The 26,979-nt window shown below is 37.3% G+C and overlaps 1 protein-coding gene across 1 annotated transcript in view; it reads left to right on the forward strand.

Moving 5' to 3' along the window:
• Positions 1–202: 202 nt before the first annotated feature.
• The window catches only part of lamb1b (laminin, beta 1b), a 45,746-nt gene continuing 18,969 nt past the window's right edge, over positions 203–26,979 (forward strand). Inside the window, exons 1-18 of the mRNA XM_036577299.1 lie at positions 203–425; positions 2,539–2,699; positions 6,593–6,725; positions 10,465–10,538; positions 11,286–11,474; positions 12,624–12,687; positions 13,299–13,501; positions 13,659–13,779; positions 15,925–16,113; positions 17,951–18,127; positions 19,449–19,561; positions 19,686–19,765; positions 21,079–21,214; positions 22,549–22,707; positions 22,802–22,923; positions 24,098–24,218; positions 24,464–24,653; positions 25,836–25,979. Coding sequence (XP_036433192.1) covers positions 395–425; positions 2,539–2,699; positions 6,593–6,725; positions 10,465–10,538; positions 11,286–11,474; positions 12,624–12,687; positions 13,299–13,501; positions 13,659–13,779; positions 15,925–16,113; positions 17,951–18,127; positions 19,449–19,561; positions 19,686–19,765; positions 21,079–21,214; positions 22,549–22,707; positions 22,802–22,923; positions 24,098–24,218; positions 24,464–24,653; positions 25,836–25,979 — 2,407 coding nt within the window. The 5' untranslated portion in view covers positions 203–394. The remainder of the gene's footprint in view (positions 426–2,538; positions 2,700–6,592; positions 6,726–10,464; positions 10,539–11,285; positions 11,475–12,623; positions 12,688–13,298; positions 13,502–13,658; positions 13,780–15,924; positions 16,114–17,950; positions 18,128–19,448; positions 19,562–19,685; positions 19,766–21,078; positions 21,215–22,548; positions 22,708–22,801; positions 22,924–24,097; positions 24,219–24,463; positions 24,654–25,835; positions 25,980–26,979) is intronic.

Here is a 26,979-nt window from a genome sequence, read left to right on the forward strand (position 1 = left end):
AATGCATGCTGTCAATCAGGCATATTTGTATGATTCATGTTTTAGACATATGACATATCAGACAGACAGCATATATGTGATCCATATATAATGCATATATGTCCAATACTTGATACTTACCCATACTTTTGTATATACATCAGATCTCCGACTGGGGAGTTTAAACACAGTTGTGCTAGTGAACAAGCCCCGCCCACAGCGAGAGGAGCAGCGCTGTTTGTGAGGAGCAGGGCTGGAGCTGTAAGGAAGCTGCGGGTGGGCTATCGTGACTGAAAGCTCCTCTGCGCTGAGTGCCAGTTAAATGGCATATGGACCGCGTACTTCGCCTAATTAATTCATTTATTCATGCACACTGAGGGAGATTTAATAGAGACAGAGTTTAACAGCAACAACGATGTGGATGTTACAGGCTGCCACCATTCTGAGTAAGTCCTCATCTCTACATTCTTTAAAAAATAAACCCTCACAGCCTCAGCAGAGCTGTAAACTTTGACTTTCTCTGCAGCCTCAACTTTAACATTCTGACCAGACACTAACTTTGTTGATCATTTCTCAGTCTTCTGACCGACTGAGCTGTGATGCTGTTTTCACATCTGTAAGTCTGCACGTGAAGGGTGTGAATGTAATGTTTCACATTAGTTATGCATGTCTGATTTTAAAAAGCATTACATACAGATGTTGGCAGTAAACAGCTCCATTTAGTCAGTGCCATGCGTTTAAAGGGTAGTTCCACCGATTTTTCGAAATCTCTGCATAACTAAATGGTTAAGATGTAAACAAAGTCAGTTTAGAGTGGTTTGGTGTGAAATGCTCTGTTCTAGAGAAGCTCACAGAGTCAGAGTAGTTCACAGTGGTGGTGATGGGAACCAGACGCCTGAATAGTTTAATACCTCTAAAAGTTCCTTCCCAGTAAGTTATTACATGAAGTGATCATGAATACACTGCCTGGTGCCAGAGACACTATTTTACTATCATCAACGTTACATATGATATGTGTAGGTTCACTGGTCATTTTGGATGGTAAATAAAATTGTTATATTTACCTTAAGCTAATTACATTAAACTTCTCAACCGCTTGTTCCTATCACCACCACTGTAAAGACTTCTGTGTCAGTGAACTATTTCACATTAAACCACTCCGAATGACTTTGTTTACATCTCAGTGATTGAATTATGTACAATTTTTAAAAAATCTGTGGAATTTCCCTTCATGTACCGCATTTGTATTTTTCTGAGTATTTTCATAAGATAAAGCTTCTGCTCAAGTATTTTGTGAGGAAAGGAATCTAATTTTCCTCCGTTCCATTTTAGGCCTTCACCTTGAGCTCCCAGTTACTTTTTTATGTTTAATTTAATTCTTTTCATCCTGGACTGCTTTACTGTTGCTCACAGGTCTTACTTTGGAGCTTTAGCCTTATATTTGAGACCCAAAGGATCCAAAAAAGAGATGAAAAGAGCCTAACAAACTTCCTATGCTGAGAGCTGATGGATGTACTAAATAGTTCCACTGAAGCTCTATAAGTTAGTACTGGAGGAGGAGTTTTTTCCTGCTACTATTTAACTTGTTTTTTGGTTCTTTTGCTTCTACTTGAGTCATCATTTAATTGTACTAACAATACTTTCACTGGAGGGTGGTTTCAGACTGCTCTACCCACTTCTGGTTATAAGCGCATTACGCCCATGTGATGCTCATTTCAGAAATTGAAAGCAGGTTTTCTGCCTGGCGCCCAAAGTGCTTGTGGAAACCAAAACATGCTCAGAGAGCAACTGCTTGTGCACATTTCACAAGATCATTTGGCTTTTACAGCAGCTCTGATGCAAGTGAAACCGAAAGCCTGGGCAGACCTTCTTTCAGACTTCTGGCTTTGTATGGAATTAGCACGGAGTACATGCTAATTTAAGTCACTTTTTTCATTTTTTTTATTCGTCTTGGTATAGCACATTGATCAAACTGATTACAATCACAAAAAGTCCTGGAATATCTTGATGCGGCAAAAGCCCAATAAAGCTCCATCAGTGCAAGTGTAAACCTGGGCATTTTTACTGTACCTCTCTGCAAGGCATGTATGACTGGCTATCTGTTCAAGTTCTTTCATCCTTATTCTGCTAAGGGCCAATCTGTGTTGTATTTCTTGACTGCTGGATCCTTTGTGGTTAATAATTGATTCAAGCAGGCGAAAGCTGTCCATCTTTCATGTAGATATCTATCTACATATATTTAATGCATATGGGACATATCATTGCTTCATATAGGTACTTACATATTGTGGCTGTTGCACACAAACTTCCATTTTTTTACCTTGTGTTAAAAACTCTTGATATACGGACTACTAGAAAAGGCCCATTACTTGAACAAATTACCATTTTGGATATACAAGGTTTCTGACTGCGACAGTGTATAATATGTTTGGGATATATGTATGACCCCATGTTCTGACAAGACATAAAAAAATGTATATACCTTTGTGTGTTTGTGCCCCTTTATCCTGTTCTCTCAGTTTCCAAAACTACAGCATGTAAATATTTGATGTCTTTTAGCTCTGGGTTTGGGAGTCCTGGCTCAGTATTTTCCTGACCACAGTGATAAATGTACAGAGGGGAGCTGTTACCCAGCCACTGGGGACCTGCTGATCGGCAGAGCTCACAAGCTCACAGCCTCATCCACCTGCGGCCTAAATGGACCAGAGACCTACTGCATCGTAAGTAACATGCAGGAAAAGCACTATATACCTCTAAAAACCAAGTTTATTAGGTGCACCTATTTTGTACCAACACTCATTAGGCATTTTAGCAGAAACACATACTGTGTTTGTGCACTGTTTACAGTTACTGTTGTAGCTTACAGTTATAGTTCATTTGTTGCTGTATAATTTATTAGCCGCCCTCTACCCCATCCATCAATAGAAAAGGACCACCACAAGATCACTGCTTGCCAGATGTTATTTGAATGTGGCGAGAGGGATGCTGGTACAAGTGTGGTATTGGGATATTTAAACACCTCAGCACCGTTGTTAAGTTGAGAATGATCCACCAAACCAAAAATATGCTCATGGAAAGATTGGCTGTTGTCTCTAACTGTACAAGGTGTGCCAAGAACATAGGTGTGTCTAAAAGTGTACACAGTGTTTAAAAACTAGAGACAGCACAATACCACTTTTTTCATTTCTGGTACTCATGCCTTGGATATCAGTTGAAACTGATCTAAATTTAAATTTTAACTTAAGCTTCAAAATGAACTGTTTTTGGGTTGAGTTGGGATGCTGTAAATAAAAGAAATTTGGGTTGAGTTGGGATGCTGTAAATAAAAAAATTATGTAAACATAAAAATAGAATGCAATGATGTTGAAAAATATATGCTTATTGTGAATTTGATGCCCGCAACACATTTCAAAAAAGTTGGGGCAGGAGCAACGAAAGACTAGTAAAGTTAGGTTAATGGGCAACAGGTCAGTAACATGATCGGGCATAAAAAGAGTCTTTCAGATGTATGAGGAGGGGGCTTTGTGAAAGACTGCACAGATAGATAGTGCAACATTTCAAGAATTATAGGGAATTTCATTATTTGCAATACATAATATCATTAAAAGATTTAGAGAATCTGGAGAAATCTCTGTATGCAGACGACAAGTCCGAAAATCAGCACTGACTAGCTGTGATCTTCGAGCTCTCTGGCTGCACTGCATTAAAATCAGATACAGAGAAGCAATTCTGTAGTAGAAATCACTGCATGAGCTCAGGAACACTTTGAAAACCACCATATGTGAACACAGTTCATCACTGCATTCACAAATCAAAAGTTAAAACTCTGCCATGCAAAGAAGGAACCATATATAAACAGGATCTACAAACGCCGCCACCTTCTTTGGGCCCAAGCTCATTTAACTCTGCCATGCAAAAAAGGAACCATATATAAACAGGATCCAGGAAACACTACCACCTTCTCGGGGCCCAAGCTCATTTAAGATGGACTGAGCCGAATTAGAAAAGTGTCCTGTGGTCCGACGAATCAAAATTTAAAATTCTTCATGGAAATCATGGACGCTATGTTCTTCACCAACCAAATATCTGGTCAGTAGTGGCCCTATAGCAGCCTCTTTCCATTGATGAATAGAGTAGAAGGGGGTGATAAATTGTGCAGCAACAGATGGGCTACAGTCAGTTACTGTACTCCTACAGCACATAAACATGGTAGGTGTTTCTGATAAAATGGCTAATGAGTGTAGGTAGAAGGTAGGTGTCAATAAACCAGCAACTCAAGCAACTCAATGTATGCTTTCCTTTGAATCTTCTGTGCTTTTTTCACGATGGAGATGTTTGTCCCGACAAAGACAGTAGCCCCTGTGATCTTGCATGATGTTGGGGGTTGTTTGCAGAAGCCAGTGGACATCGTCCCATCTTCTATTATAATATACTGCACTCCAGCAATCTGTCTTTGATTTCCTTTCTCTAATTTGCTGTGCATGGAAACAGAAAGCATCATTGTGTGTGTGTGTGTGTGGGTGCATGTGAGCATAGACCTCAGTGTCTCTGTCCACTGTAAAATCCGCTTTCTCACCAACAATCACTCCCTTTGTAGAGTGTTTGATGGGAGTTTCTCTGAGGATGGTCTTTCTGTCAGAATATTCCCAGTCCCCTCAGGACTCTGCGTGACTTCTTTAGCACGACTGTGTGGCCCACACAGCCCAGAATGTTCCACTGTGTGTATGTTTGTGTTGAGGAGGCAGAGTAGGCATGGGGAGAAGCTCAGGCTAAGGCTAAGTTATAAATGTCAGTTTGTGATTGGCTTATGATCAGAGAGTAGGTAGAGGGCTCTGATCTTGATGGAATGCACATATACTTTAATTTATTTCTGATATATAAATTCACTTGCTATCTGTATTCTCTCCACTGCATGTGCAGTAATGCTAACAGCTGTTAAATGAACATTTGCAATTGTGGAATAATTAGCACTGCCTGTGAAAAGTAAGTGGACATTTAGCCTTATTTTAAAAATTTCCAACTGGCATTTGATTTTCATTAATGATGCACCAAATCAAAAATTCTCGACCAAACCCGAAATTCAGGACAGATTCAGCTGAAAACCGAAAACCAAAAGAAAGAGTTTTTTATCATGTGCTGTTTTATTTATTCCTTTGAATTAGCGTAACAGTGCCCAGAATGCTGCCATGTTGGGAAGAGAACTGTGAGAATAAGAGAACTAATTAGATTTTAAGCAGCTTCTAATATAATTTTCAATATATAAAGTCTCCTAAAAAACATCTAAGGCTGAATTCCGAAGCGCATCCACTATAATGACAGAAAACACCTAGTTTTCTAATATGCAAAGCATGTGGACTGGATGTGGCTTTGGAACTCATGCCTACCAGTCAGAAGTTTCTCCAGCAGAAAGTGTTATTAGCACTCAGGTTGCTTTAAGTTTCACCATGTAAAGAAGAAACAGCTAGAAACCTCAGCAGGATTTAATGAACGCTCATGTTTGCAGTAACAACTTTCAAAACCAGGGGTAAAAAGTTTATCACCCAGAGATGGAGCTACTCAGTTATATTGAAGTGATTTCTACTGAAGAATTTCAATAAATTAGTTTATGCTGAAATGCACCAAAGTTAAAGACCATATAGAGCACAGCTGCAGTGAACCATTTTGTGTTTTACTGTTTATCTGCTGTAGCTCAGATGCTATGTTAGAATTTAGCCAAAAGCCGAAAGTGCCACTTTAAGCTGTTTTCAGCAGAAAATTTTTGGTGGCTGAAATTTCGATGATTCCTTTATTTTTATTCTTACTTTTTTATTAGATACGGAACAAATACCTGCAAAGATTGTGTTAATATATCCTTATAGCTCATTGCTAATTTCGAGTGTGCACGCTAAGCTTCATGTTCATCAAAATGTCTTCCTAAGCTTTTGCCTAAATAATGAATTGACAGTTTTCTTTTCCAAACTATCATTAAAAGCACATTTTGAAACTCTTTTAGCCCAGAGGTGGTTTAAGCACCTGTATGGCTTGAGTGCTGATGAGTGCACAACAAAGGGGGAAAAATAGAGATGGCATATCAGTTTTTGTGTAATATCAGCAGCAAATCCTGCCTCAGATATCGAAGGGAAAAAAGAATGAATCTGATCAAATCCTGTAACAAATCTATCGTGAAATTGAACACACTCACTGTGTGATGTGATGTTGTTAGCTGTGTGTTTCTTCCTGTGGAGTAGCAGAGTGATTGAGTAGTTTAATCGTGATAGCCTACGTTTATATGCTCATCCTTAATGAAGTGCTTCAATAAAGCTTTGTAGTTTTAAAGCAAAAATATCAGAACAGGATCAGCCTATACTCAAGGTTTCAGTATTGACTTCAGTATCAATATTGAGTTTTGTAGTTATTGCAAAAAAAGGCAGGATATAAACAGCTCTATATATTTAACATGGTAAGTTCTCTTACATCGACAACGAAGGCATGCTCATGTTTCACAACACTGCGAAAATCTTGGTGTTTCCAAACGTGATGGTATGTGAAAGAGTGAGTAACAGGTGCAAAGCCAACACATCTGTTCTACAGACTCTCTGCAGATCCATAAATGCTCTTCTCTATCTGTCTTCAGGCTGGAAAGTGTTTTGTGTGTGACTCTCGAGAGAAGTACAATGAGTACACATACCCCAACAGCCACACCATCGACAACGTGGTCACAACCTTCACTCCCAACAGGCTCAAGACATGGTGGCAGTCCCAGAACGGTGAGAGTGCTCTTGTTGGTGTTTGTATTTGTGGGAGGTGGGGGTTGGAGTGATAGTGTAGTAAAAAATGTTTCCATACCCCAAGTGCAGCAAATAAGCCGAGACATGTTTGGTGGCTGAAGTTTGTTTCTTTAGTTTTACAATACAAGGAGCTATGAAACTAATGTGGCTAACAAGTTTATGGAAGCCTTTACCCCACCAATTACTCATATGGAAATCTGATAAATGGCAAGATATGAATTTCAAATATGTGACATATATCAGCATATATATGGATTTCCCTTATATTATGTTGGATGTCAAACTTATATTAGTTGCGTGGGAATATATATGTGACATATATATCAACTTATTTGAAATTGGCCAGTTTCAAATATGGAACACATACTTCAACCATATATTAACATATACAAACATACATTAGCAACACCATATTAAACCATATATGATAGAAAACATTGTTCATATATGGATGATATGTTTTACTCATATATGCTTTATGTTATATACTTGAGTTTTTGTTGCCCAAACTTACGTACACAAGACTCTGTACATTTGGATATGAATCTAAATAGCTTAGCATACATGAACTACATTTAATTTTGGCATACTTTTTTAAATGAAGTGAGAGTATGCATGCGTCTTCTTTCTTTCACATACTTTCACATGCATCTAACAAAACTCTGAAAGCATGCACACTGTAAACTATGCAGTAAAATCATTAAAATATTAAGTCTGTGATAATATTGTTTCCTGACGTATTAAAATAATTTAATGTTTAAAAGCAAACATTTAATGTGTTAACTAATACAACTATACTGCAACATATTCATGTGTTAGTATGTGTTAGACATATATCGCTGCTGCCAGAACAAAACCTTCTCTTAAATGTATCTCCAAAATGATAATTTTACAAAAGAAGGAAAAAACATACTTTCCTTTTAATGTTCTTTCAAAGCCATTTTCAGCCATTTCTTTTGGCCTAGGAAATTTACACACAGTGTAAAGGGCAACAGGCATTTTCAAATGATGTTAAAAACTGAAAAACACCATCAGCATAATTTTGTTACATAAGCTCATATAGACTTGATTATGTGGTTTCTTACCCTTTATGAAGTACTGTTATCTGTAGAAATAAAAACAGTAGTAAATATCTTGGAGCCTGAATTTTGGTCCATTTTTATAGATCACAGTATGTTGTATAGTGTCAGAAACCACATATGCAAATCTGTTTGAAATTACTTAACCATTCGACATAGTTTGAGGTGTGTGACGATTTAGACCTGCAGTTAGCATCACGCTATTATTGTGGTAGAGTTCCATTACCTGTTAGCTACATCAGCCTCACAGCTCCAGTGCAAAACTAAAGAAGCAAACTTCAGATGCCAAACATGTCTTGTCTGATCTGCGTATGGGGTAGAAGGAAACTGTGTACATTGTAAAAATTGTGTAAAAAGATCTAATTTATTTTTACAGGTGATAAACCTATTCATTCTGAATAGGGCTTTAGACACACTGATATGAAGCACTAGGTACACAACATTACACACTAATGACACTTCGAACAGAGCACACTTCCTGTGGAAATGCACAGTGTCCCCTGGCGAGTGACCCTGGCCAGGGGAGGAGAGAGAAAATTCAGCCAAAAAAAAGAAGGGAGGAAATGGTGGGAACAAGAGAAAGTGAGAGAGTATGAGAAAGGATGACCACTGCAGCTGGGTGTGGGAACTAGCTTTCCTGCTGCTTCCCTAGCGACCACATTTGTGACTGTGCAGATGGGTTGGATTCATGAGCATGGCACTCCGTCACTAATTCTGCAAGTTAGGTCAATTATGAATGGTGTGTTTGGAATTTGGAATCCCCTTATACCAGAGAGAATTCATCTCTGTCATACTAACAGTCTTTTGTATGTCTTCTGGCAAAAGCACTGATTTTAAATCTGCTATGCTGAATGTGTCAGAATGTGTGGACAGAACTGAGAAGCCTTCTACACTCCAGCTATGTTATTCATCACGTCTTCATGAAAAACTCAAAAATCTGTGTAGGAGCTGGATTAGTTTTACCAGAGAGGGTTGTGTGATATAAATGGCTGGTGTACCGTAGTACAGGCCGGGGTTATTAGGGTTAGGGTTATTATAACTAATTTTATTAGTTTAATTTTGCTGCATTTTTCATTCTACTTTTTGATTTCAATTTAGTTTCAGTTAGTCTTAAGTTTTAGTCTTGTTTTTATTTTCTGAAAGTAACTTTGTTTAGTTTTTTTATTAAGTTCAACTTTTAGGTTTATGATAGGGTATTTGATAAGGATAGGATAAAATGGTCACAACAGTGGTCGGCTTGGCTTTCCTTAAAGACAGAACACAGACGGAATCCACGTCTAAACTCTCATTGACGCAATGAAAAAACTAAAACTAATTTTGTTTTCTGAGTAATTCTATTTAGATTTAACTAGTTATGCAGTGAACGTCATTTTCATTTGGTTTTCAGCTTTTGGAAACTGTAATTTTTTTGTTACAGTTAACGAGAGAATTTTTTAGGTCTCATTTTAGTAATAGGTTCAGTTTACTATAAAACCTGGGAGGGTACAGTTACATCAATTTTTTATTGTTTACAAAGATCTGGATAAACAAAGTAACATAAATGAATGGCCAGAACCGCTATCTTTATGTGCTTAACCATTAATGATTAGTGCAGGCCACTTATAAAATAAGACACATCAAATATATTTAGACAAACCTTGATTTTTTTATGTATTATGTAACATTGTGCAGACATTGGCTATTGTTTATAAATAAATAAATCAAATTCCAGAACATATTTTGAAAGAAAAGGGTCATTTTCTTGCCACCACTTAATGTTTCCACTTTTGGCCAGCGCCACAGATTCTGAACAGATGATACGCATCAGTGTTTAATTTTAAATGGGAAGAAAAACACACAGTTCTCTGTTCCTTTGTTTTTTAACACTGTCATCATCAACTTTCCTTTTTTTCAGCAAGCTATATTGTCACTTCACTACTCAGACCAAAAATAGTAAATACAGTAGAAAATCTGTGAAAATATCACAAAATATGTGAAATTATTTGCTTTCTGACCTGATTTCTAGCCCTGTTGTCTCGGTTCCGAGGTGCTGCCTATGACTAAAGTCATTCACATAAATGCATGTAATTGGATTAACTGTAACACAGGCCTGCTACAGAAGCCGTGCTGGTTCATTTTCACATTGTTCACATACTGGATTAAAATCACTCCAATTGTGACTGTTTTACAAGTATTACTGTAAAACTATACACACTGCAGATTCATACTGGATTGAAATCAGAGATTCTCATCAGTATTCACTGAAAGAGCTTTACGCTTCACACTGCAAAAATGGCATCTTGGTATCTTAACCTTATTATAAGATCATTTAACTTATTTACAGACATTTTTTTTGCTTGTTTTAAGTGATATTATTAAGTGAAATTATCTCACTGTATTGCCAGATAACTTGGCTAGTTTCAGGCATATGTCTTACAACAAGCAAAATTATCCAAAATACTATAAGGAGATAATTTGACTTAATGAAACACCTTAAAACAAGTAAGAACTCTAGAAATAAGGCAAATAATCTTATAAGGCTACAGCAGTCTCAAAATAAGAAATATAAGATTCATTGACTAGACTTGAGATCATTTCACTTGCCAAGATACCATTTTTTGCAGCGTAGACACTGAACTCTTTGTTTCTATCTCTTTCAGGAGAGGAGAACGTGACCATTCAGCTGGACTTGGAGGCTGAATTCCACTTCACACATATCATCATGACCTTTAAGGTAACACCCAGCGAATGCACAAACAGACAGTGCACACACCACCCTCTACTTCAGGAATGTAGTGCCTCTTGTGAATGTAGAACATAAATGTAAGTTTGTTTCAGCTTTTTAGGGCAGTTCATGAAGGTCAGTGTCACTTTGCTCAAACTCAATGTGAATGTGTATATGTGTGTTAGGGTGTGTGTGTGGAGGTGTTTGTGTGTGTGGGTGTGGATAGTATTGCTCTATCCCAGCTAAGCGTAGACAACATTGTAAAAATACAACAGCACAATGCTTATATCACATTTTCATCATATGTATCCATATCATGCCGTATATACCAGTGTCATGTTACAACCTCTCTCAAGTTGGTCTCTATTAACCTTTTTTATGATAGGTTGGGCATAGCGTTAGTTCAGGCAGGCCACAAAGTCAAGCTCAGCTGATTGCTAACTATTCGTACAATTGGCTAAATTCGTCAGGGCGCTTTACTAAGCTGCCATTCTCACTGCTTCTTCTGCAAGCCACTTTGTAACTCATATCATTATATGTTCAGAAAAGCATGATAATGATGATATAGCATCCAATTACTTATGCTTAATCTCACCCGTCATAGGGAGATTGGCTGTCAGCCATCAGGAGTTTTGCTGTGAGATGATGCTGCCTTTACCCATGAAATGTACTAGAGGTTATGATCTGAACTGTTCTGCTGTGTTGGACTCATTCCATGTACATAAGGTCTTAATCTGTGATGTGTTTTGCTTAAAGACATTTCGTCCTGCAGCAATGGTGATCGAGCGGTCAGCAGATCATGGCCAGAGCTGGAAGGTGTACCGTTATTTTGCATCCGATTGCTCCGCATCCTTTCCATACATCTCCCAGGGTCCAGTCATCAATGTTGATGATGTCATCTGCGATTCACGCTACTCTGACATGGAGCCTTCAACAGAAGGAGAAGTGTGTAACACACACCAATATACAAATATTTTACAAACCTAACTGACTTATCATCATTCTTTACAGAATGTGGGCTAATATCACATTAAATTTGAATTTTGACCTTCCAGCTTAAAACTCCAGAACTCCAGCCAGTTTTCAGAGTTCTATCCTGTCTTCACACAGTCTCTTCTCACACTACAACCATAAGGCATTATCCGAACTCACAAAAAACACACTTTCAACTTTTTTTTTTGCTACATAAATTTGAACTTTCAGTGTAAAAAGCTATGCTAACATCTGGACGGGGTAAATTGGAAACAACAAATTTGCCGCCATGCAAACATTAGCTTAGTTAACAAAAAAACATAATACATTTATGGGCAGAGCATGGGTGGGTCAGTTAACTATGGGACTTTGACCAAGACTGTCCTCTTTGACCTCTGTCCCAATGACCATGACAGCCCTTTCTCCCTTATAAAAAAATTTAGCTCATAAACATTGAATCCAAATTGTGTGATTATGTTTCAGCAGTTTTCATTCAACAGAGTTACCCGGTATGCTGTGCTGGTGTGGCAGCCTCTTTATATATCTTTACATATTTCATATTTAATAAAAGCGAGCTTGAATTGTTATACAGCAGCTGTCCTTGGAATGAAGGCAACTAAACTAAATCTGACAGCTGACAGAATAATTATTTATTATTTTAACATATTTTTGGTTTATTAAGTATTTTTTATTCATTCCATGTTAATTTTTTAGGTATTCATTGTATAAGTTCCGAAATCATTTTTGGCGAACTGGCTGAATTCAGAAGTCAGTACTGCACACAGACAATATTATATGTTTTATGTACTACATTGTTCCGAATACTGTTCTACCCTATAGTGCCTTAGCATCTCATTGTCTACTTCAGGGGTGTCCGATCTTATCCACAAAGGGCCGGTGTGGGTGCAAGTTTTTGTCCCAGACAAGAAGAGCACACCTTATTTCACTAGTTTAATAACTCAGTCTCAGTCTTTAAACATCAGATGTGCTCCTGCTTTGTTGCAATGAAAACCTGCAACCACACCAGCCCTTTTCGGGTAAGATTGGACACCCCTAGTCTACTTGTATGTCTCTCTAAATCTGTGCATGTGTGTGTGTGTGTGTGTGTGTGTGTGCATACAGGTCATTTTCAGAGCTCTTGACCCTGTGTTTAAGATTCCTGACCCCTATAGCCAGCAAATACAGAGTGAGTAACCATCATTTCACCATGGCAACCCTTTCATCCCAGCATGAATCCGTCACTGTACTCTTAGACACATCAATGGAACTGTGTCAGTATATGTGCATGTGAAGTAGAGAGAGAGTCCATGAACAAAGTGAGAATTTAGTGCTAAGCACAATTCCCCTAATGTCCCCAACCAAGGCCAAAATGTCAAATCAAAAATTGTACAGTATGGTGTTAGATTCTCTCATGTTTATGACTGAAAATGTGTCTTTGTGGTGTGTGTGTTACTTTTATCTTCTCAGTTTATGTCCTTGGTCAGATTAAGCGCAACTCACCATACCATTTTAAAGACAGAATTCTTGTTTTCCTGTAATCTTTCATTGAAGTGAAGTCACTTTTACTCTTCTCTAAAATGTCTTACATCACTGTGCACGAGTGGGTGGGAAAAAAATTAACCAATAATATCACATCTCACCTTTTCCTTTCACCATCACCATTAAGAGAAACTCAACATCTGTGTTTTACTCAGCATCTATATTTTTGGGTTCTTGTTGTGACATCCTTGTCAGTAAAGATGTGTGTGTGTGTGTGTGTGTATTTGTGCATGTATGTTCATTTGTGTGCATTTGAAGATCTGCTGAGAATAACAAACCTCCGTGTGAGCATGCTACAGTTACACACCCTCGGTGATAACCTGCTGGATGGCCGTGAGGATGTCAAACAGAAGTATTACTATGCCATCTACGACATGGTCGTCCGTGGCAGCTGCTTCTGTTATGGCCATGCCTCCGAGTGTGCACCAGTCAGAGGAATCGAGACAAGTGAGGAAGGGATGGTGAGTAACAACCAACATCAAAAAAAAAAAGACCAACATCACAGCCAGCATTCTTACTCTCACCATTGATTGTGTGTCTGTATGTATCTATGATACTGTACGTGTGTGTATTTTTGGGTCTCTTTGTTTCTGTGTGTGTGTGTGTGTGCTCACACAGGTTCACGGCCTCTGTCTGTGCAAGCATCACACTACTGGACTGAACTGTGAGGAGTGTCAGGAGTTGTATCAAGATGTGCCCTGGAGACCGGCAGAAGGCCGAAACACCAACGCGTGCAAGAGTATAAGACACATACACACAACACACGCACAACACACACTCACACATACAAGCACTTACTTACACATGTGCACAGACATACACACACGCTCACAGAGCATGTTGTCTTGAGGACATTTCACCTTCACTGCAAAATACAGAGACCACCCTTCATTTATTTAATTTCCAGTCAAAATGACCAAAACGTTCAAGTTATTCATTTCATAGCATGAGGAAAAAAGCAGAAAGCAAAAAATTACTCAGAAGTCTCAACAGATAAATATAACATCATTTTTTTTCAGTATTTAGTTTGTCTACCTTTTGCCTTTCTTACAGGTTCCATTCTTTTCGGGAGACCTGCTGTCATTTTTTTCAAAGAAACCTGCATATTTTTCAACACCTCCAAAGTTCAAGTGGTTGAATTTTCTGTGTCTTACAACCCAAGTATCACAAACACATTCAGTGATATTGGGGTCCAGACTCTGGACTTCCATCTGCAAAGTTTTTTCTTTTTTGTATTTTTCCTATTCTGAGTAACAGCTTTTTGCTAGCCACACATCCTTTCAGACCCGTAGTGTTGATTTGTCTTCTCACAGTGGAAGGATGGGGAGAAAAATGATTTTTTTTCAGATCTGAAGCAAAAGTGGAGCTTGATTTTGGTGGTCTACCAGGTCTTGCATGGTTGTTTGAGTCCCATTTTCTTCATAACTTTAAATCATTTTTTAAACTTCCATTTTGGAAACTCCTGCTTTTTCATTTCTTTTCCTTTGACTTCCCTTTAAGTGGAATATCTGATATCTGTTGAATACAAATAGAAAATGGAAAGCAACTTGTTCTTAATGACTATTCTGACTGGAAACTAAATAAATAAAGGGTGCTTTCTGACTTTTGCACAGCTCTGTATATAGCATGTACACATAATATATACAGTACCAGTCAAAAGTTTAGCCCTAACCCTAACCCGATCGAAAGCATGTTTTACATCATTTTAAAGACATTTTGATCTAACGGCTTATGCTTAGCTATTCACTTCATAGTGTTGCCATATGGCAATTTTTTTTCTTTTAATATTTGTAAGACAGCAATAACAATATAATAGTCAGGTTTTTCGTTTGAGAAATGGGAAGCTTTATATAGTCATTGTCCAAAGAAAAAGGAGTATCTCTAAACTGACAGCTTTTCAGGAGAAGGCAAAAATGTTCTTTACTTTTAATATTGGTTAGTGTAAAGTGATTTTATTCAAATTTGCAATTTTGGAGCATTAATGTTCAATCATCAAATGTCCAATCATCATGACATTTTCAGGCAATGTAGAGGACAGGTGCTGCACTCAAATTATGTAGAAAAATGAAAATCGAAAAAAATGGAGACCCGTTTTTCTTTGGACAGCGACAATATGTAACATGGTATTCTTTTATGTGATCATGTCTTCCTGTCTGCATTCCTGTCTGATTTTTTCATACTTAACTTTTTACACACACCACATGGTGAGGTCTGGCTTCCAAAAGCCTTTCTAAGTCTGTGTATAATTAAATGTTTATACACAATTAAGTCAGTAAAAAAATCAGTTGCTAGGAGTTTTAAAGAAAATGCTAAAATATAATTGTTGCTCTGTGGCAATAGCATGCCACAAAAGAACTGCAGTATACAATGCTTACAATCACATCCTGCTATTTTTGTCTTTTTTGCCTCTCACCTTGATGTTTTTTCAGCATAGTTATCATTATGTATTTAATTATTTATGCATATATTGCTTTTAGGCACATGGTTGTTTTCATGCCTGAATGAAGAATGTGGTGTTATGGCAGTTCCTTGTCACATGTTGTTGTCACATGGCAACCCTAGCAAAAATTATTTTCAGTTTTTAGCAGCTAACAAGTTGTCAGCATGTCTGTATCATCTTTAGTCCTGTGGAAATGGGGTTATTTTAAAGAATCTAAAATTGAAGTTTAGCTTTTTTTTAATTTTCTTCAGCACTGAATAATTCTTTTGGTGTTATTTCATAGGTCTTCACTATTACTCTTACTATTGAAAAATAGTGGAAATAAAGAAAAACTTTAGCTCTTAGCATTGGCTGTAGGCATGTCCAATTATTGTACATTTATTTAAAGATGTGCTATTGACATGTTTCTCCATTCTTCTTGCTCTGTCACTCTGCCTGTTTTAGGATGTGAGTGTAACCATCACTCTGACAAATGTCACTTTGACATGGCCGTCTATCTGTCGTCTGGGAACATGAGTGGAGGAGTGTGTGATAACTGTCAACACAACACACAGGGCCAGCACTGTGAGAGCTGTAAGCCTTTCTTTTACCAGCACCCCAACAGACATCTCCGAGACCCTCACATCTGTGAACGTAAGTGTGTGTGGAGTGTGGAATATGTCCACAAAGAAATATTGAATAAAAAAAGATATTCAGACAATGTATAATATAACTGAAAGCAGCAGGAAAATTAGTTAGTCAAAGAACAATGAACGATAGGCATCATTCACCAATATCTCCCTACGTTTTTTCTTACATTCGTTCTTGAGAAAGATCCTATGAAAAAGTCTATATCAGATCCATGGTGTGTTCTTAAACTGCTGAATTGTTCTTAGTGAAAACTACGTAAGTGAGTTTTAAGAAGAAATGGTTGGAGAATGAGGCGCAATAATTTGCACCACAATCATGTCCATTCCTACATCAATGCAAAACACATCTGCCAAAAATACACACTGAGACACACATCTAAAATTTCCACACGAGCATTTAGACAAATCAGAACTGTTTTGGAACAATGTAGTCTGATTAGACGAAACAAAAATGGCAGTAATTCAGCTTATCATATTTGGAGAAAAAAGGCTGCATGTATGATCCCAAGACCTCCATATTCACAGTGAAGTACAGAGGTGGGAGCATTATAATATGGGGCTATTTCTCTGCAAACAGTACAGGAGCATTACATGCCATCGATGGAAACTTGAATAGAGAAATGTACTGGGAGATGTAAGAGGACAATTCAGTTTCATCAGCCAACAAACTTAATCTGGGGAGAACATGGATGTACTAACAAGACAACAACCCCAGACATACAGCCAAGTAACTCATGACTGGTACCCAAAAAAAGAATGTGAAGATGCTTACATGACCTTGTTAATGTCCTGACAGTCCCATTGAAAATCTATGGAGGATTCTAAAATTGCAAGTCCAAAAAATGGGTCATAATGAAGCCACAATACTGCAAAAAGCCAGTTACCTCTTATCATAGACATCTCAAAGCTGTAATTTTACAACAGCAAGGGGTCTGAATACTTCTTTCCTATAAAATTAGCTTTTTAAACATTTCTTTGTTTATGTCTCTATGTACTTTTTTGTTCATATTTTTAAGTACAACATCTGTAAACATTATGTGTGTAAGTTTGAAGTGGATATATGCACAGGAGACGTTTTAAAATAGAAAAACAAAAGTGTCTGAATACTTGTTCATCAGCATCAGTGAAAATAAGTTTAATAAACACATCCTCTACAGGGAACTAAATATGGCATTTGTATGCAAAAATCTAGTGTTCTGTGTCTATTTATTTGCTGAGTTTAACATATTGGGAAAAATACAACGTAAAATATAAAGTGTCATAACTTTTTTAAAGTAAATCAACAGTATTTGTGCATGAAAATGTGCAGAAGTAATGGATGTGTTAATAAAACATCTAATTTGACCAGGGGCACTCAAACACTTACATACAACTGTAATTATTTATATAGTTAATTACATAATGAATTCCTTTTACATTCTCTGTAGACAGATCAAAGCCTGGACTTTTATCCTTTCTCCCTTTGTTTTGATGTCAATGACAAAAACATAGCAAAAATATTAAGCGCATTTTTTCTCCTGCAAAACAAGACTTTACACACAACAATAACTTTTCAACAAATTCAAATTGTAATAAAATATCTCCTCTATCTCCAAACACAAAAGGTTGTATGGACTGAAAGTTTAAATTTCTGTTTCGATCAGTTCATTTCAATGTGCTAATCAGAAACAGACATTTATTGTACATGTAATTACGTCACATGTAATTTAATCACATGTAATGACGTTACTTCTTAGAGTTAATGAGATTAGAATTTTTATTTTCTTTAGATTGGTTTCATAATAGTTCATAATCGTGTGATTGTATTTATATCATGCATTTGTGTGTGTGTATGTTTGCAGCATGTGACTGTGACCCACGCGGCTCTTTAAACGGCGGTGTGTGTGACAGTGTGACGGACGTTCTGAGGGGTATGGTTGCTGGACAGTGTCGCTGTAAGCCCAATGTGGAGGGAGAGCGCTGTGATTACTGCAAGCAGGCACACTATGGACTCAGCGAAGACCCACAGGGCTGTCTGTGTGAGGAGAAACATACACGCACACAAACAAACACACATCTATACATAAAGGCACAAATAACCTTAAATTTTTCAAAATTTCTGCATCCTTAAACCATTAAGATTAAACAAAGTCATTCGGAGTGGTTTGATGCAAAATGCAGAATTGTTCACAGTAGTTCTGACAGGAACCAGATGTCTGAAGTGTTTAAGGTTTGAGATGAGCTTTTGGTCTAAAATGTATTTAAATTTACTAAATGTATTTTTAAAATACATTTATGGTGCAAAGGTGCGTGTAGAGTCCAGATCTGGCTTCTATAGCAGTCCTTGTTACAGTTTATCCACATGCATTTATGTAAACAACAGCTTATCAGAACAGAGACTGGCTACAGGGCTACATAAAGCAGCAAATAATTATTTATTTAAAATGTTTTTTTTTCTTTCAAAAACATTTCCCACTGTTTTTTTTAGACATCACAACTCCTGGTTCCTATTATCATCACTGTAAAGAAATCAGAGTTAGTCATTTTCTCTACGATGAACTATTTTACATCAAAACACTATGAATGATTTTGTTTACAGCTGAATGATTGAATCCCACAAAAACATTAAAGAATTGATAGATTTGCCATTGAAATTATGATTCTTTAGTAAATTTATTCAGTTCATTAAGAAACCTCAAATTTCACCACACTCCCTGACAGCACAAGTGCATGAATGGTCATTTAAAATAGTCTTTGTTATTTTTCATTTCAAAGGAATTTAATATTTTTATTTATTTAACCTAATGAAAACAGTTTTTTTTCTGCAAACATATTTTTAAGACATTTAAATTATTTAAAGACTTCTTTCTTTCAAAAAGATTTTCAGTATTTTTTTTTAGACATTGCGACGTCTGGTTTCTATCATCACCACTGTACTCAGGTTTTAGTTGAATAACCCTAAGAGTGTGTAAAGACAAATGTGGTAATTTATAAAAGAATCTTACATAGAAGAAAACTTTGTTTTTGGTCTCTGAATAATTACAAATGTGTCACTTCATATTTGGGATGCCTTCACTATTTTTCTAAAATGTGGAAAAAAAAGTCAAAATAAAGAAAATCCTTCTATGGTGTGTCCAAAAATAACAATAATAAATGGCCAAATACTTTATTGAATGTGATTACAAATTCATTCTAAGACTCCGGCTGAATTGCATCTGATGCATCAGGATACAAAATGTGGATGCAGAGACACAAACTCAATAATGTCGTAAAATAATGCAGCTGTTTTCCATCACTGTTTTATAAGGGCCTTAAACTGGGGAAGACTTCCTGTTTATTTTTGTGTCTGTGTGGCTCCAGCATGCAGCTGTAACCCTCTGGGCACACTCCCTGGAGGAAACCAGTGTGACGCAGCCACTGGAGACTGCTACTGCAAACGTCTCGTCGCCGGCCGATACTGCAACCAGTGTGCTGTGAGAGAACACTTTTTTTGTGTCTGTGCGTGTGTGTGTGTGTGTGTGTGTGTGTGTGTGTGTGTGTGTGTGTGTGTGTGTACTTATGTTTAATAACTACTTTTTCTCTTTTTTTCTCTCTCAGCCTCAGCACTGGGGTCTCAGCAATGATATGGATGGCTGCCGACCATGTGACTGTGATCTGGGCGGGGCTTTGAACAACAAGTAAGAAAGTTTGGGCCATGCAAGAAGCACCTCCTCCTTCCATTCTAACATCCTACAAGTTTCCATCTCTATTATATATCATCCATTTCCCCTGAGGTTTCCATACCCCACTACCACCTCCTCAGCCCTCTCTCAGTCCTACCTCTGTTCATCATGGAGCAGTGGGAATTGGGATCTGAGCTAACATGCCATTCTTAAATGGGGGATTCCATTGTTTTTCCGCTGTGATTAGTCACAATGTTATTCAGAGAGGTTTGATGTGAAATGGTTCATTGTAGAGAAACTTAACACCATGGTGATAATAGGAACCAGGGGTCACAACATCTACACCGCAAATATAGACATTTTATTTACTATCCAAAACCACCAGTAAACCAACACGAGATGTTATATATAATGTTGATGATGTTTTTTGATGTTCTATTTTTCCTTACAGCGCCTTGCAAGAACCTAATCTCAAAACTAGCATAAAATAATGTCTCAGACATCAAGCAGAGTATTTTTAATTATCTCATCTAATAACTTTCTGTGAAGGAGCTTTTAGAGGTGCTGAATTCTTCAGTTGGCTGGTTGCTATTACCACCTCTGTGAACAATTCTGATTCTGTAAGTTTCTCTAGAACAGAGCATTTTGCATCAAACCACTGTTTTTTAACATCTTAAATTATTTGATCATGCAGACATTTGAAAGATCATTGGAATAACAAATTATTCATTTAACAGTGCAACAGATCATTAAATAATAATTTTCTTCCCTGCTCCAAACGTAGTCAGCCCTGACTGATACATTTAGTGTTTAAAGTTTGCTTCTTTAGTTTTGCACTAGATCTATGAAGCTAATATTGCACTGCAAACAAATTCTGATCATTTAAACTGGTTGTCTTAAATTCATTAAATTCATTAATTCATTCATTCACGCACTCATCATAAGTTAACAGAACAATAATTGTATGTTAAATTCTGTTAACTCATTTTATCAAGAATAAAAAAAAAACTTTAATGCAGAAAGTTACTTACATTTTAAGACAAAATCTCCAAATCACTGTTTACAGTGTAGATAACCACATCCTGTACAGTGTCAGAAACTATGTAAGCAGCATTTGAGATTACTTAACAAGTGTAAGGCAAGTGTGGCATGCAGTTTTCACACTGCTTATTGATAGACTATAATTTGGGCGTCACAGTAAACTTCCTGAAAATTTGACCTTTTGTCAAACTATTCCTTTAATTTCATCACCCCATCTTTGTCTAAAACATCATTATCTTTATCATAATTGCCTGCAATTGTGTCTCTCGCTCTTTCTCTCTCTCTAGTTGTTCTCCAGTGACAGGGCAGTGTGTGTGTAGAGAGCACATGTTTGGCAGGCGCTGTGACCAGGTGGAGTCTGGCTATTATTTTGCTGCCCTGGATCACTACATCTACGAGGCTGAGGATGCAGCATTCAAACCGGTCAGTCTCACCACAGAGATTCTGTTTCTTGTTTTTTAATCAACATGTTTTATAAAGCTTTTACATTTACATTAAGGTTACATTTAAAAAAGGAATAATACTTTTTTAATAAAATATACTATTTTTAACAGAATTTTAAAATGCCCATTGCCCTTTACAGTGTGTTAAAGGGCCTTTATCGTACATTTTTATTGTATGTTATTATTTCTCCTGAGGTCCACTTTTTACTGTGTCTTTGAGACTGACATATGTCAATCTGTACTGATTGGCTGTCCTGCATACTGTCTCAAAAAAGGAGTCCAGGCTGAAATACTGTAGGTTAAATAGGTGGAAATATGTTAATATGTTTTTTTCATGACATTATGAAAATTCAGAAATTCAAGATGGACTGCTTTTGCAGTTTAGTTTTCAGATATGGAATATATGACCAATAGAAACGGCCCAGAATTACTTTGAAACCATTTTGGAGACACAGGTTTTGTCCCAACAGCTTTGATTTGTACATTATAAGTTTAAATTATAAAATATAACTACAGTTATAAGTATAAAACCCATAGGAAAGATAAATAAAAGAGAGATCTCTGTAACATTTTGTAATTTCTCTTAGACAACATTGGGCCTCATTCACCAACTGTTTTATTTCTTCTTAAAACTCACTTTTTACATAGATTCTGACATTCATCTGTGTTTTCTTATATGGAATTTGTTCTTAGGTAAGAACAGAATCTACACACTTGCAAGAGCACAAAGGTGCGAATAATTCTGCGGTTTTCAGAGACTTTTTCCTAAGACCTTTCTCAAGAACAAATTTAAGAAAAAACTTACTGGTAGGTACTGGTGAGTGAGGCCCAATGAGATCAGATGGAAAGACAAAGAAGATTTTTTGCTGAATTCTCCTTCTGCTTAGTTATTTCCTCTAAACAAAAGACGCCAGTAATCTTATATGTGTCTCCTCTTGAATTTTAGCAGAGATCCCAAAAAAGTCACACACTATGCTAAAATTTGTCATTATTATCATGTTATCTGCACTGAACCAAAGACAGAAATCATAATATAAACTCTTAATTGTCATCTGTGACTAAGAGGCTTCTCACTTTTGATGCTGTGAGGAAGTATCTCATATCTTCTTTTTTGTGTAATGTTATTTCTTCTAAGGAATTTTAGGAGAACATCTGTGACAAACATAAATTAAACATAGTGAGAATCATCATTAAGTCTCCTGAGCCGTCAGAGATCAACATTTGAGCAATAAAATTTTCTTCTGGCATAAACTGTGCTGTCTGAACTTTAGAACGATGGATGTGTTTTTCCAGTGTGTAATGATTGTCTGACAGGAGGTGAAGGTTGTCCCTAGGCCGCTGCCTGTTGATCGTCAGCCTACCTGGACTGGCACTGGCTTTGCAAACGTGCCTGAAGGAGAAAAAATCAGTTTCACCATTGACAATGTGCCGCAGTCAATGGAATACACCCTGCTGATCCGCTACGAACCACAGGTAACACATACGCACTTGCGTACACTCTGACAAACACACACGCAGGAGTTGCTTCTGAGTGGTGATGTCTTTTTGTGACTATGTGTGTGTGTAGTTGCCAGATGTGTGGGAGCAGGTGATGGTGGATGTAGTGCGCACTGGCTTCCCCTCACCATCTGCACACTGTTCACCTCCTTATGCTGACCAGCAGAGTGTTTCACTGCCCCCAGGATACAGGTAGAGTGTTTGCATTTGTGTGTGCTGATCTACAGCGCGTTATGTAATGTAGTCTAGGTTGTGTATGTCATGATAATTGATATTATTGAATTTCAGAATGTAAATTAAGTTAGATATTTGGCCAGTTATTGTTCTTTCATTCTCTTTCACGTGCCACATGATTTTCTTTAATAGCTTCACTTATTTAAACCAGGGGAGTCCAGTCTTATCAGGAAAGGGCCGGCATGACTGTGGGTTTTCATTCCAGCAAAGCATAGGCTCATCTAATCAATTGTTGAAGACTGAGACTAATGGATTATACAAGTGGAATTGGGGGTGTTCCTGCTTGTCTGGAATGAAAACCTGCAGCCACACCAGCCCTTTGCAGTGGTACAAAAGAGTCAGTATCATATCGGTACTGCCCAAATGTAAAAAAACACTGGGCATCCGTTAAAGATGCGTTTTATCAGTGTTGTCTATGTAGACTCATTCCCCTACTGTGTAGCAGAGCATCACTCAAATGGACAGTGTGTTGATCTTACATGGCTGCGTGTGTGGTATCTTGAACTGTGATGGCACCACTGGCCATCAGTTCAGTACCAAAGGTTCCACTTTTATTGGTATTTCAGTTTGATGTCAGCTGGACTGATGATACCCAAGCAGGTTTTCCTCTATATTTGTAAACACGTACATCTGAAGCCAACAACAATTTAGCAAACTCTTTGCTCTTGAAGATAAGGTCACCAAGCAAGATTACATGACTAATAAGTACAAGATTGTAAACTAGAATGGTATGTTAATGTGTTTTTAGAATTATTACTTTGTAAACGTGATATAAGCTGGTTATATAAGCTAGTATTGACCTAATGCCGTTATATTGCTACACATTGTAATTGCAGTATGCCTTACAATGTATTAGAAACACACGATTCCATCAGCAATGTGTCACAGTTAAAGACTGAACTGCAAAATAATTTAGTTTTGAATACCTTGATTAATCAAAAACACTCAGAGAAACATCTGAAAATGTGTGGTTCTGGATGCTGTTCACAGCACACAGTTAAAAACATTGTGATTGGTTAGAGGGCTCATTGCTGAGATATCAGTATTGCAAAGATCAGTATTAGGATAAAGATTATGCAATGATATATTCTGCCGAGAACATGTGCACGGGTGTGTATGTGTGTCTTTGCAGGTATGTGGTTCTGTCCAGACCACTGTGTTTAGAAAAAGGACAGAACTACACAGTGGAAATGTTACTGGCCCTTTATTCATCAAGTGATCTTCATCATCATCCACACATGTTCATCGACTCTGTGAGTATCCTTGTCTCAAATACACCCACACCAAGGCTGTCATAGTGTATGCGTTAGTAATGGGTTAACATGATAAATTATTAACACCACTAATTTTTTACATTCCAATGAGGCATTTTTGTGGTTTAAAGTGATTTACAAGAGAGGCAGGTATAGTCTGAGCTGACTGGAGTAACAAGATCCAGCTTTGATGATACATACAACCACTCAGCCTTTAATCTTAGCATGACCTGTGTTGTGTGTAGATCGTGCTGCTGCCAGTGGTGAGGGATTTGGAGTTGTTCTCAGGGTCAGCTGACCGACAGGCAGCATGGGAGATGTTTCAAAAGTACCGCTGTCTAGAGCGAAGCCAGAGTGTCCAGAAAACCCCTATGACTGACATCTGCAAAGAATACATCTTCAGTGCATCTGCCCTGCTGCACCAGGGGGCAATGGGTCAGAACACACACCTACACACTCTTCCAGTATACACACATAGACAAATACCTGGATGCATTGTAGTAACATAGGAAACTACAATACAAAAGATCCACCATCTGCTCAGCATCTTGTAAGCTACCTTTGTTCTTGCTATGGTTTGGTAGTTTTCACTGTAGGTTTAATAAATTGGGCGTTTATAGCCTATAAATCACTTCTTGTTAAAAATAATATTGTTACTGTAGACGTCCTTTATTGTTACTGTGGCCTGTTGTTATATTAGGATATTAATAACAATATTAGCCTTTGTTTTTTGTTAGCATTCATGTAACCACAAGGTCAGAGTCTTTTAAGCCCTCATACATGTTTCGGGAGGAAAGGTGTTCTGTACGTGGAATGCTGCAACACAGCTTTATCTGTTTAAAAAGCATAACCACGGTAAAAAATGAAAGAATGTTCTGAACCCACACTACATATTTAGACTGACAGGGACATGGATAACACATTAAAATAAAGCACACTGAAAGAAATCAAAGAAGACAAATATGATTACTTTTTTGCATCTTAAAGCTGCAGACGGCAAACTTTTTGATATTGAAATTACTCAAGCAGTTAGAAAGAAGATAGAAACTATTGGCAATTTATGATACTATCGTCATTTGGCTCAAGCCTACCGCCATCCCATGGGCGTCTGTTCACTTTTTCATGTCTCCCTTTCTCACTCAGTATCTCTCTCTTTCCCTATGTCGTTCATGTATATTGCCAGTGCAATATTTAGAATTATCATAGTAAATATATTTAGTGTTTTAATGAATCACTAGAGAAGGATGTAAACACAGTCATTTTAATGTCTAAAACCCAATCGAAGAAAACAGGGTCAGGGTATAAACACAGTTCAAGGTCAAATACACTGCGATACACAAAAGATGGGACAGGTATCCAAAATCTGAATCTGAATTCAACACAAAGATTTAACACAAGCAGATAAAAATAAGTCCAATTCTGATTAACCAGAATCCAATAAAAAGGAAAAATAAAACGGCTCAAAATGTTGAAAACATTAAAAATGTTAGGAAGACCTCACAATGAGACAAAACAGCCAACATGGTATTCACAATCCATGTAAATGAGAAATATCATAATGCAATCAACCCCCCCCCTCTCTCTCTCTCTCACACACACACACTCAAACACACACAGAGTGTCAGTGTGATCTGAGGGGCTCGCTGAGTTTGGTATGTGACTCCATCGGTGGGCAGTGTCCATGTCGGCCAAATGTGATGGGAAAGAAGTGTGACACCTGTGCTCCCGGCACCTTCCAGCTCGGACCCTCCGGCTGCAGATGTGAGTATATACTGTGCAAATGTCTTAGGCATCTTAGCACATTGTTGAGAATAAACATAAATACAGTTAAAAGAAACAAAAATTTATTTTTTGAAAAAGTAGATAATCTTGTCAGTTAGTTTGATTGATTAGCCAAACCAGGTATTGGAAGTTAACCACAAAAATACAGGGCTGCCATGAGGAAAGGTTTTGAAATGGTTAAATAAACAAAATGACACACATAAAATCACTACTTATTGTACTTATTGTACATGTTAGTTGTATTTATTCTATTATTTATTTGAAGTGGTAATCAAATCTTGAGGCAGGAAACTCTTGTTGGTCACAAAAACACTAAGTATTGAAAATGATATATCTAAACATATCTGTGTGTGTCTAGTTGGTAATATTGAATATCTCATTCAGACTCCTGGTGATCATACGGACAGTGTTTCTCCAGAATATCTTGTCTTCTTTTTGGGTCTTCAGGCATCTTATGCCATCTCATGTTCGTGAATCCTTCCATCTTGTTGCTGGCTGTCCTGTTCCTCTTTTACCTTCAACTGTTCCAAGCATAATTGTCTTTTGCAATGAATTAGTTCTTCTCATAACATGTCCAAAATAAGAGCATCAGTTTTGGTTATTTGGGTTTCGAGTGAGAGGTGAGGCTTGATTTGGTCCAGGATCCATTTGTTTATTTTCTTTGGCGTCCAAGGTAATATAGGTTTTATATAGTGAAGCTGTCACATCCATAAAGAACCACAGAAAAGACCATTGTCTGGACAGTTCTGATCTTCGTTTGTAGTGACACACCATTACATTTGATTACATCTTTTCAAGCTCCTTCATCCTGGTCTTTGGCTGCTGGATAACTTTGTTGATTCAAGTACGCAAACACTGTCCACCATTTCTAGATCTTCACCAACAATGGTAAAGTTAGCAACTTTTTTCTGTTGTCGTAACCTTTTTTTCAGATTGAGCTGAAGACTCATCCTTTCTCTCTATTCTTAAATTATTATAA

The sequence above is a fragment of the Colossoma macropomum genome, unplaced genomic scaffold, assembly GCF_904425465.1.
Source record: "Colossoma macropomum unplaced genomic scaffold, Colossoma_macropomum, whole genome shotgun sequence".
In the NCBI taxonomy this organism is placed as follows: Eukaryota; Metazoa; Chordata; class Actinopteri; order Characiformes; family Serrasalmidae; genus Colossoma; species Colossoma macropomum.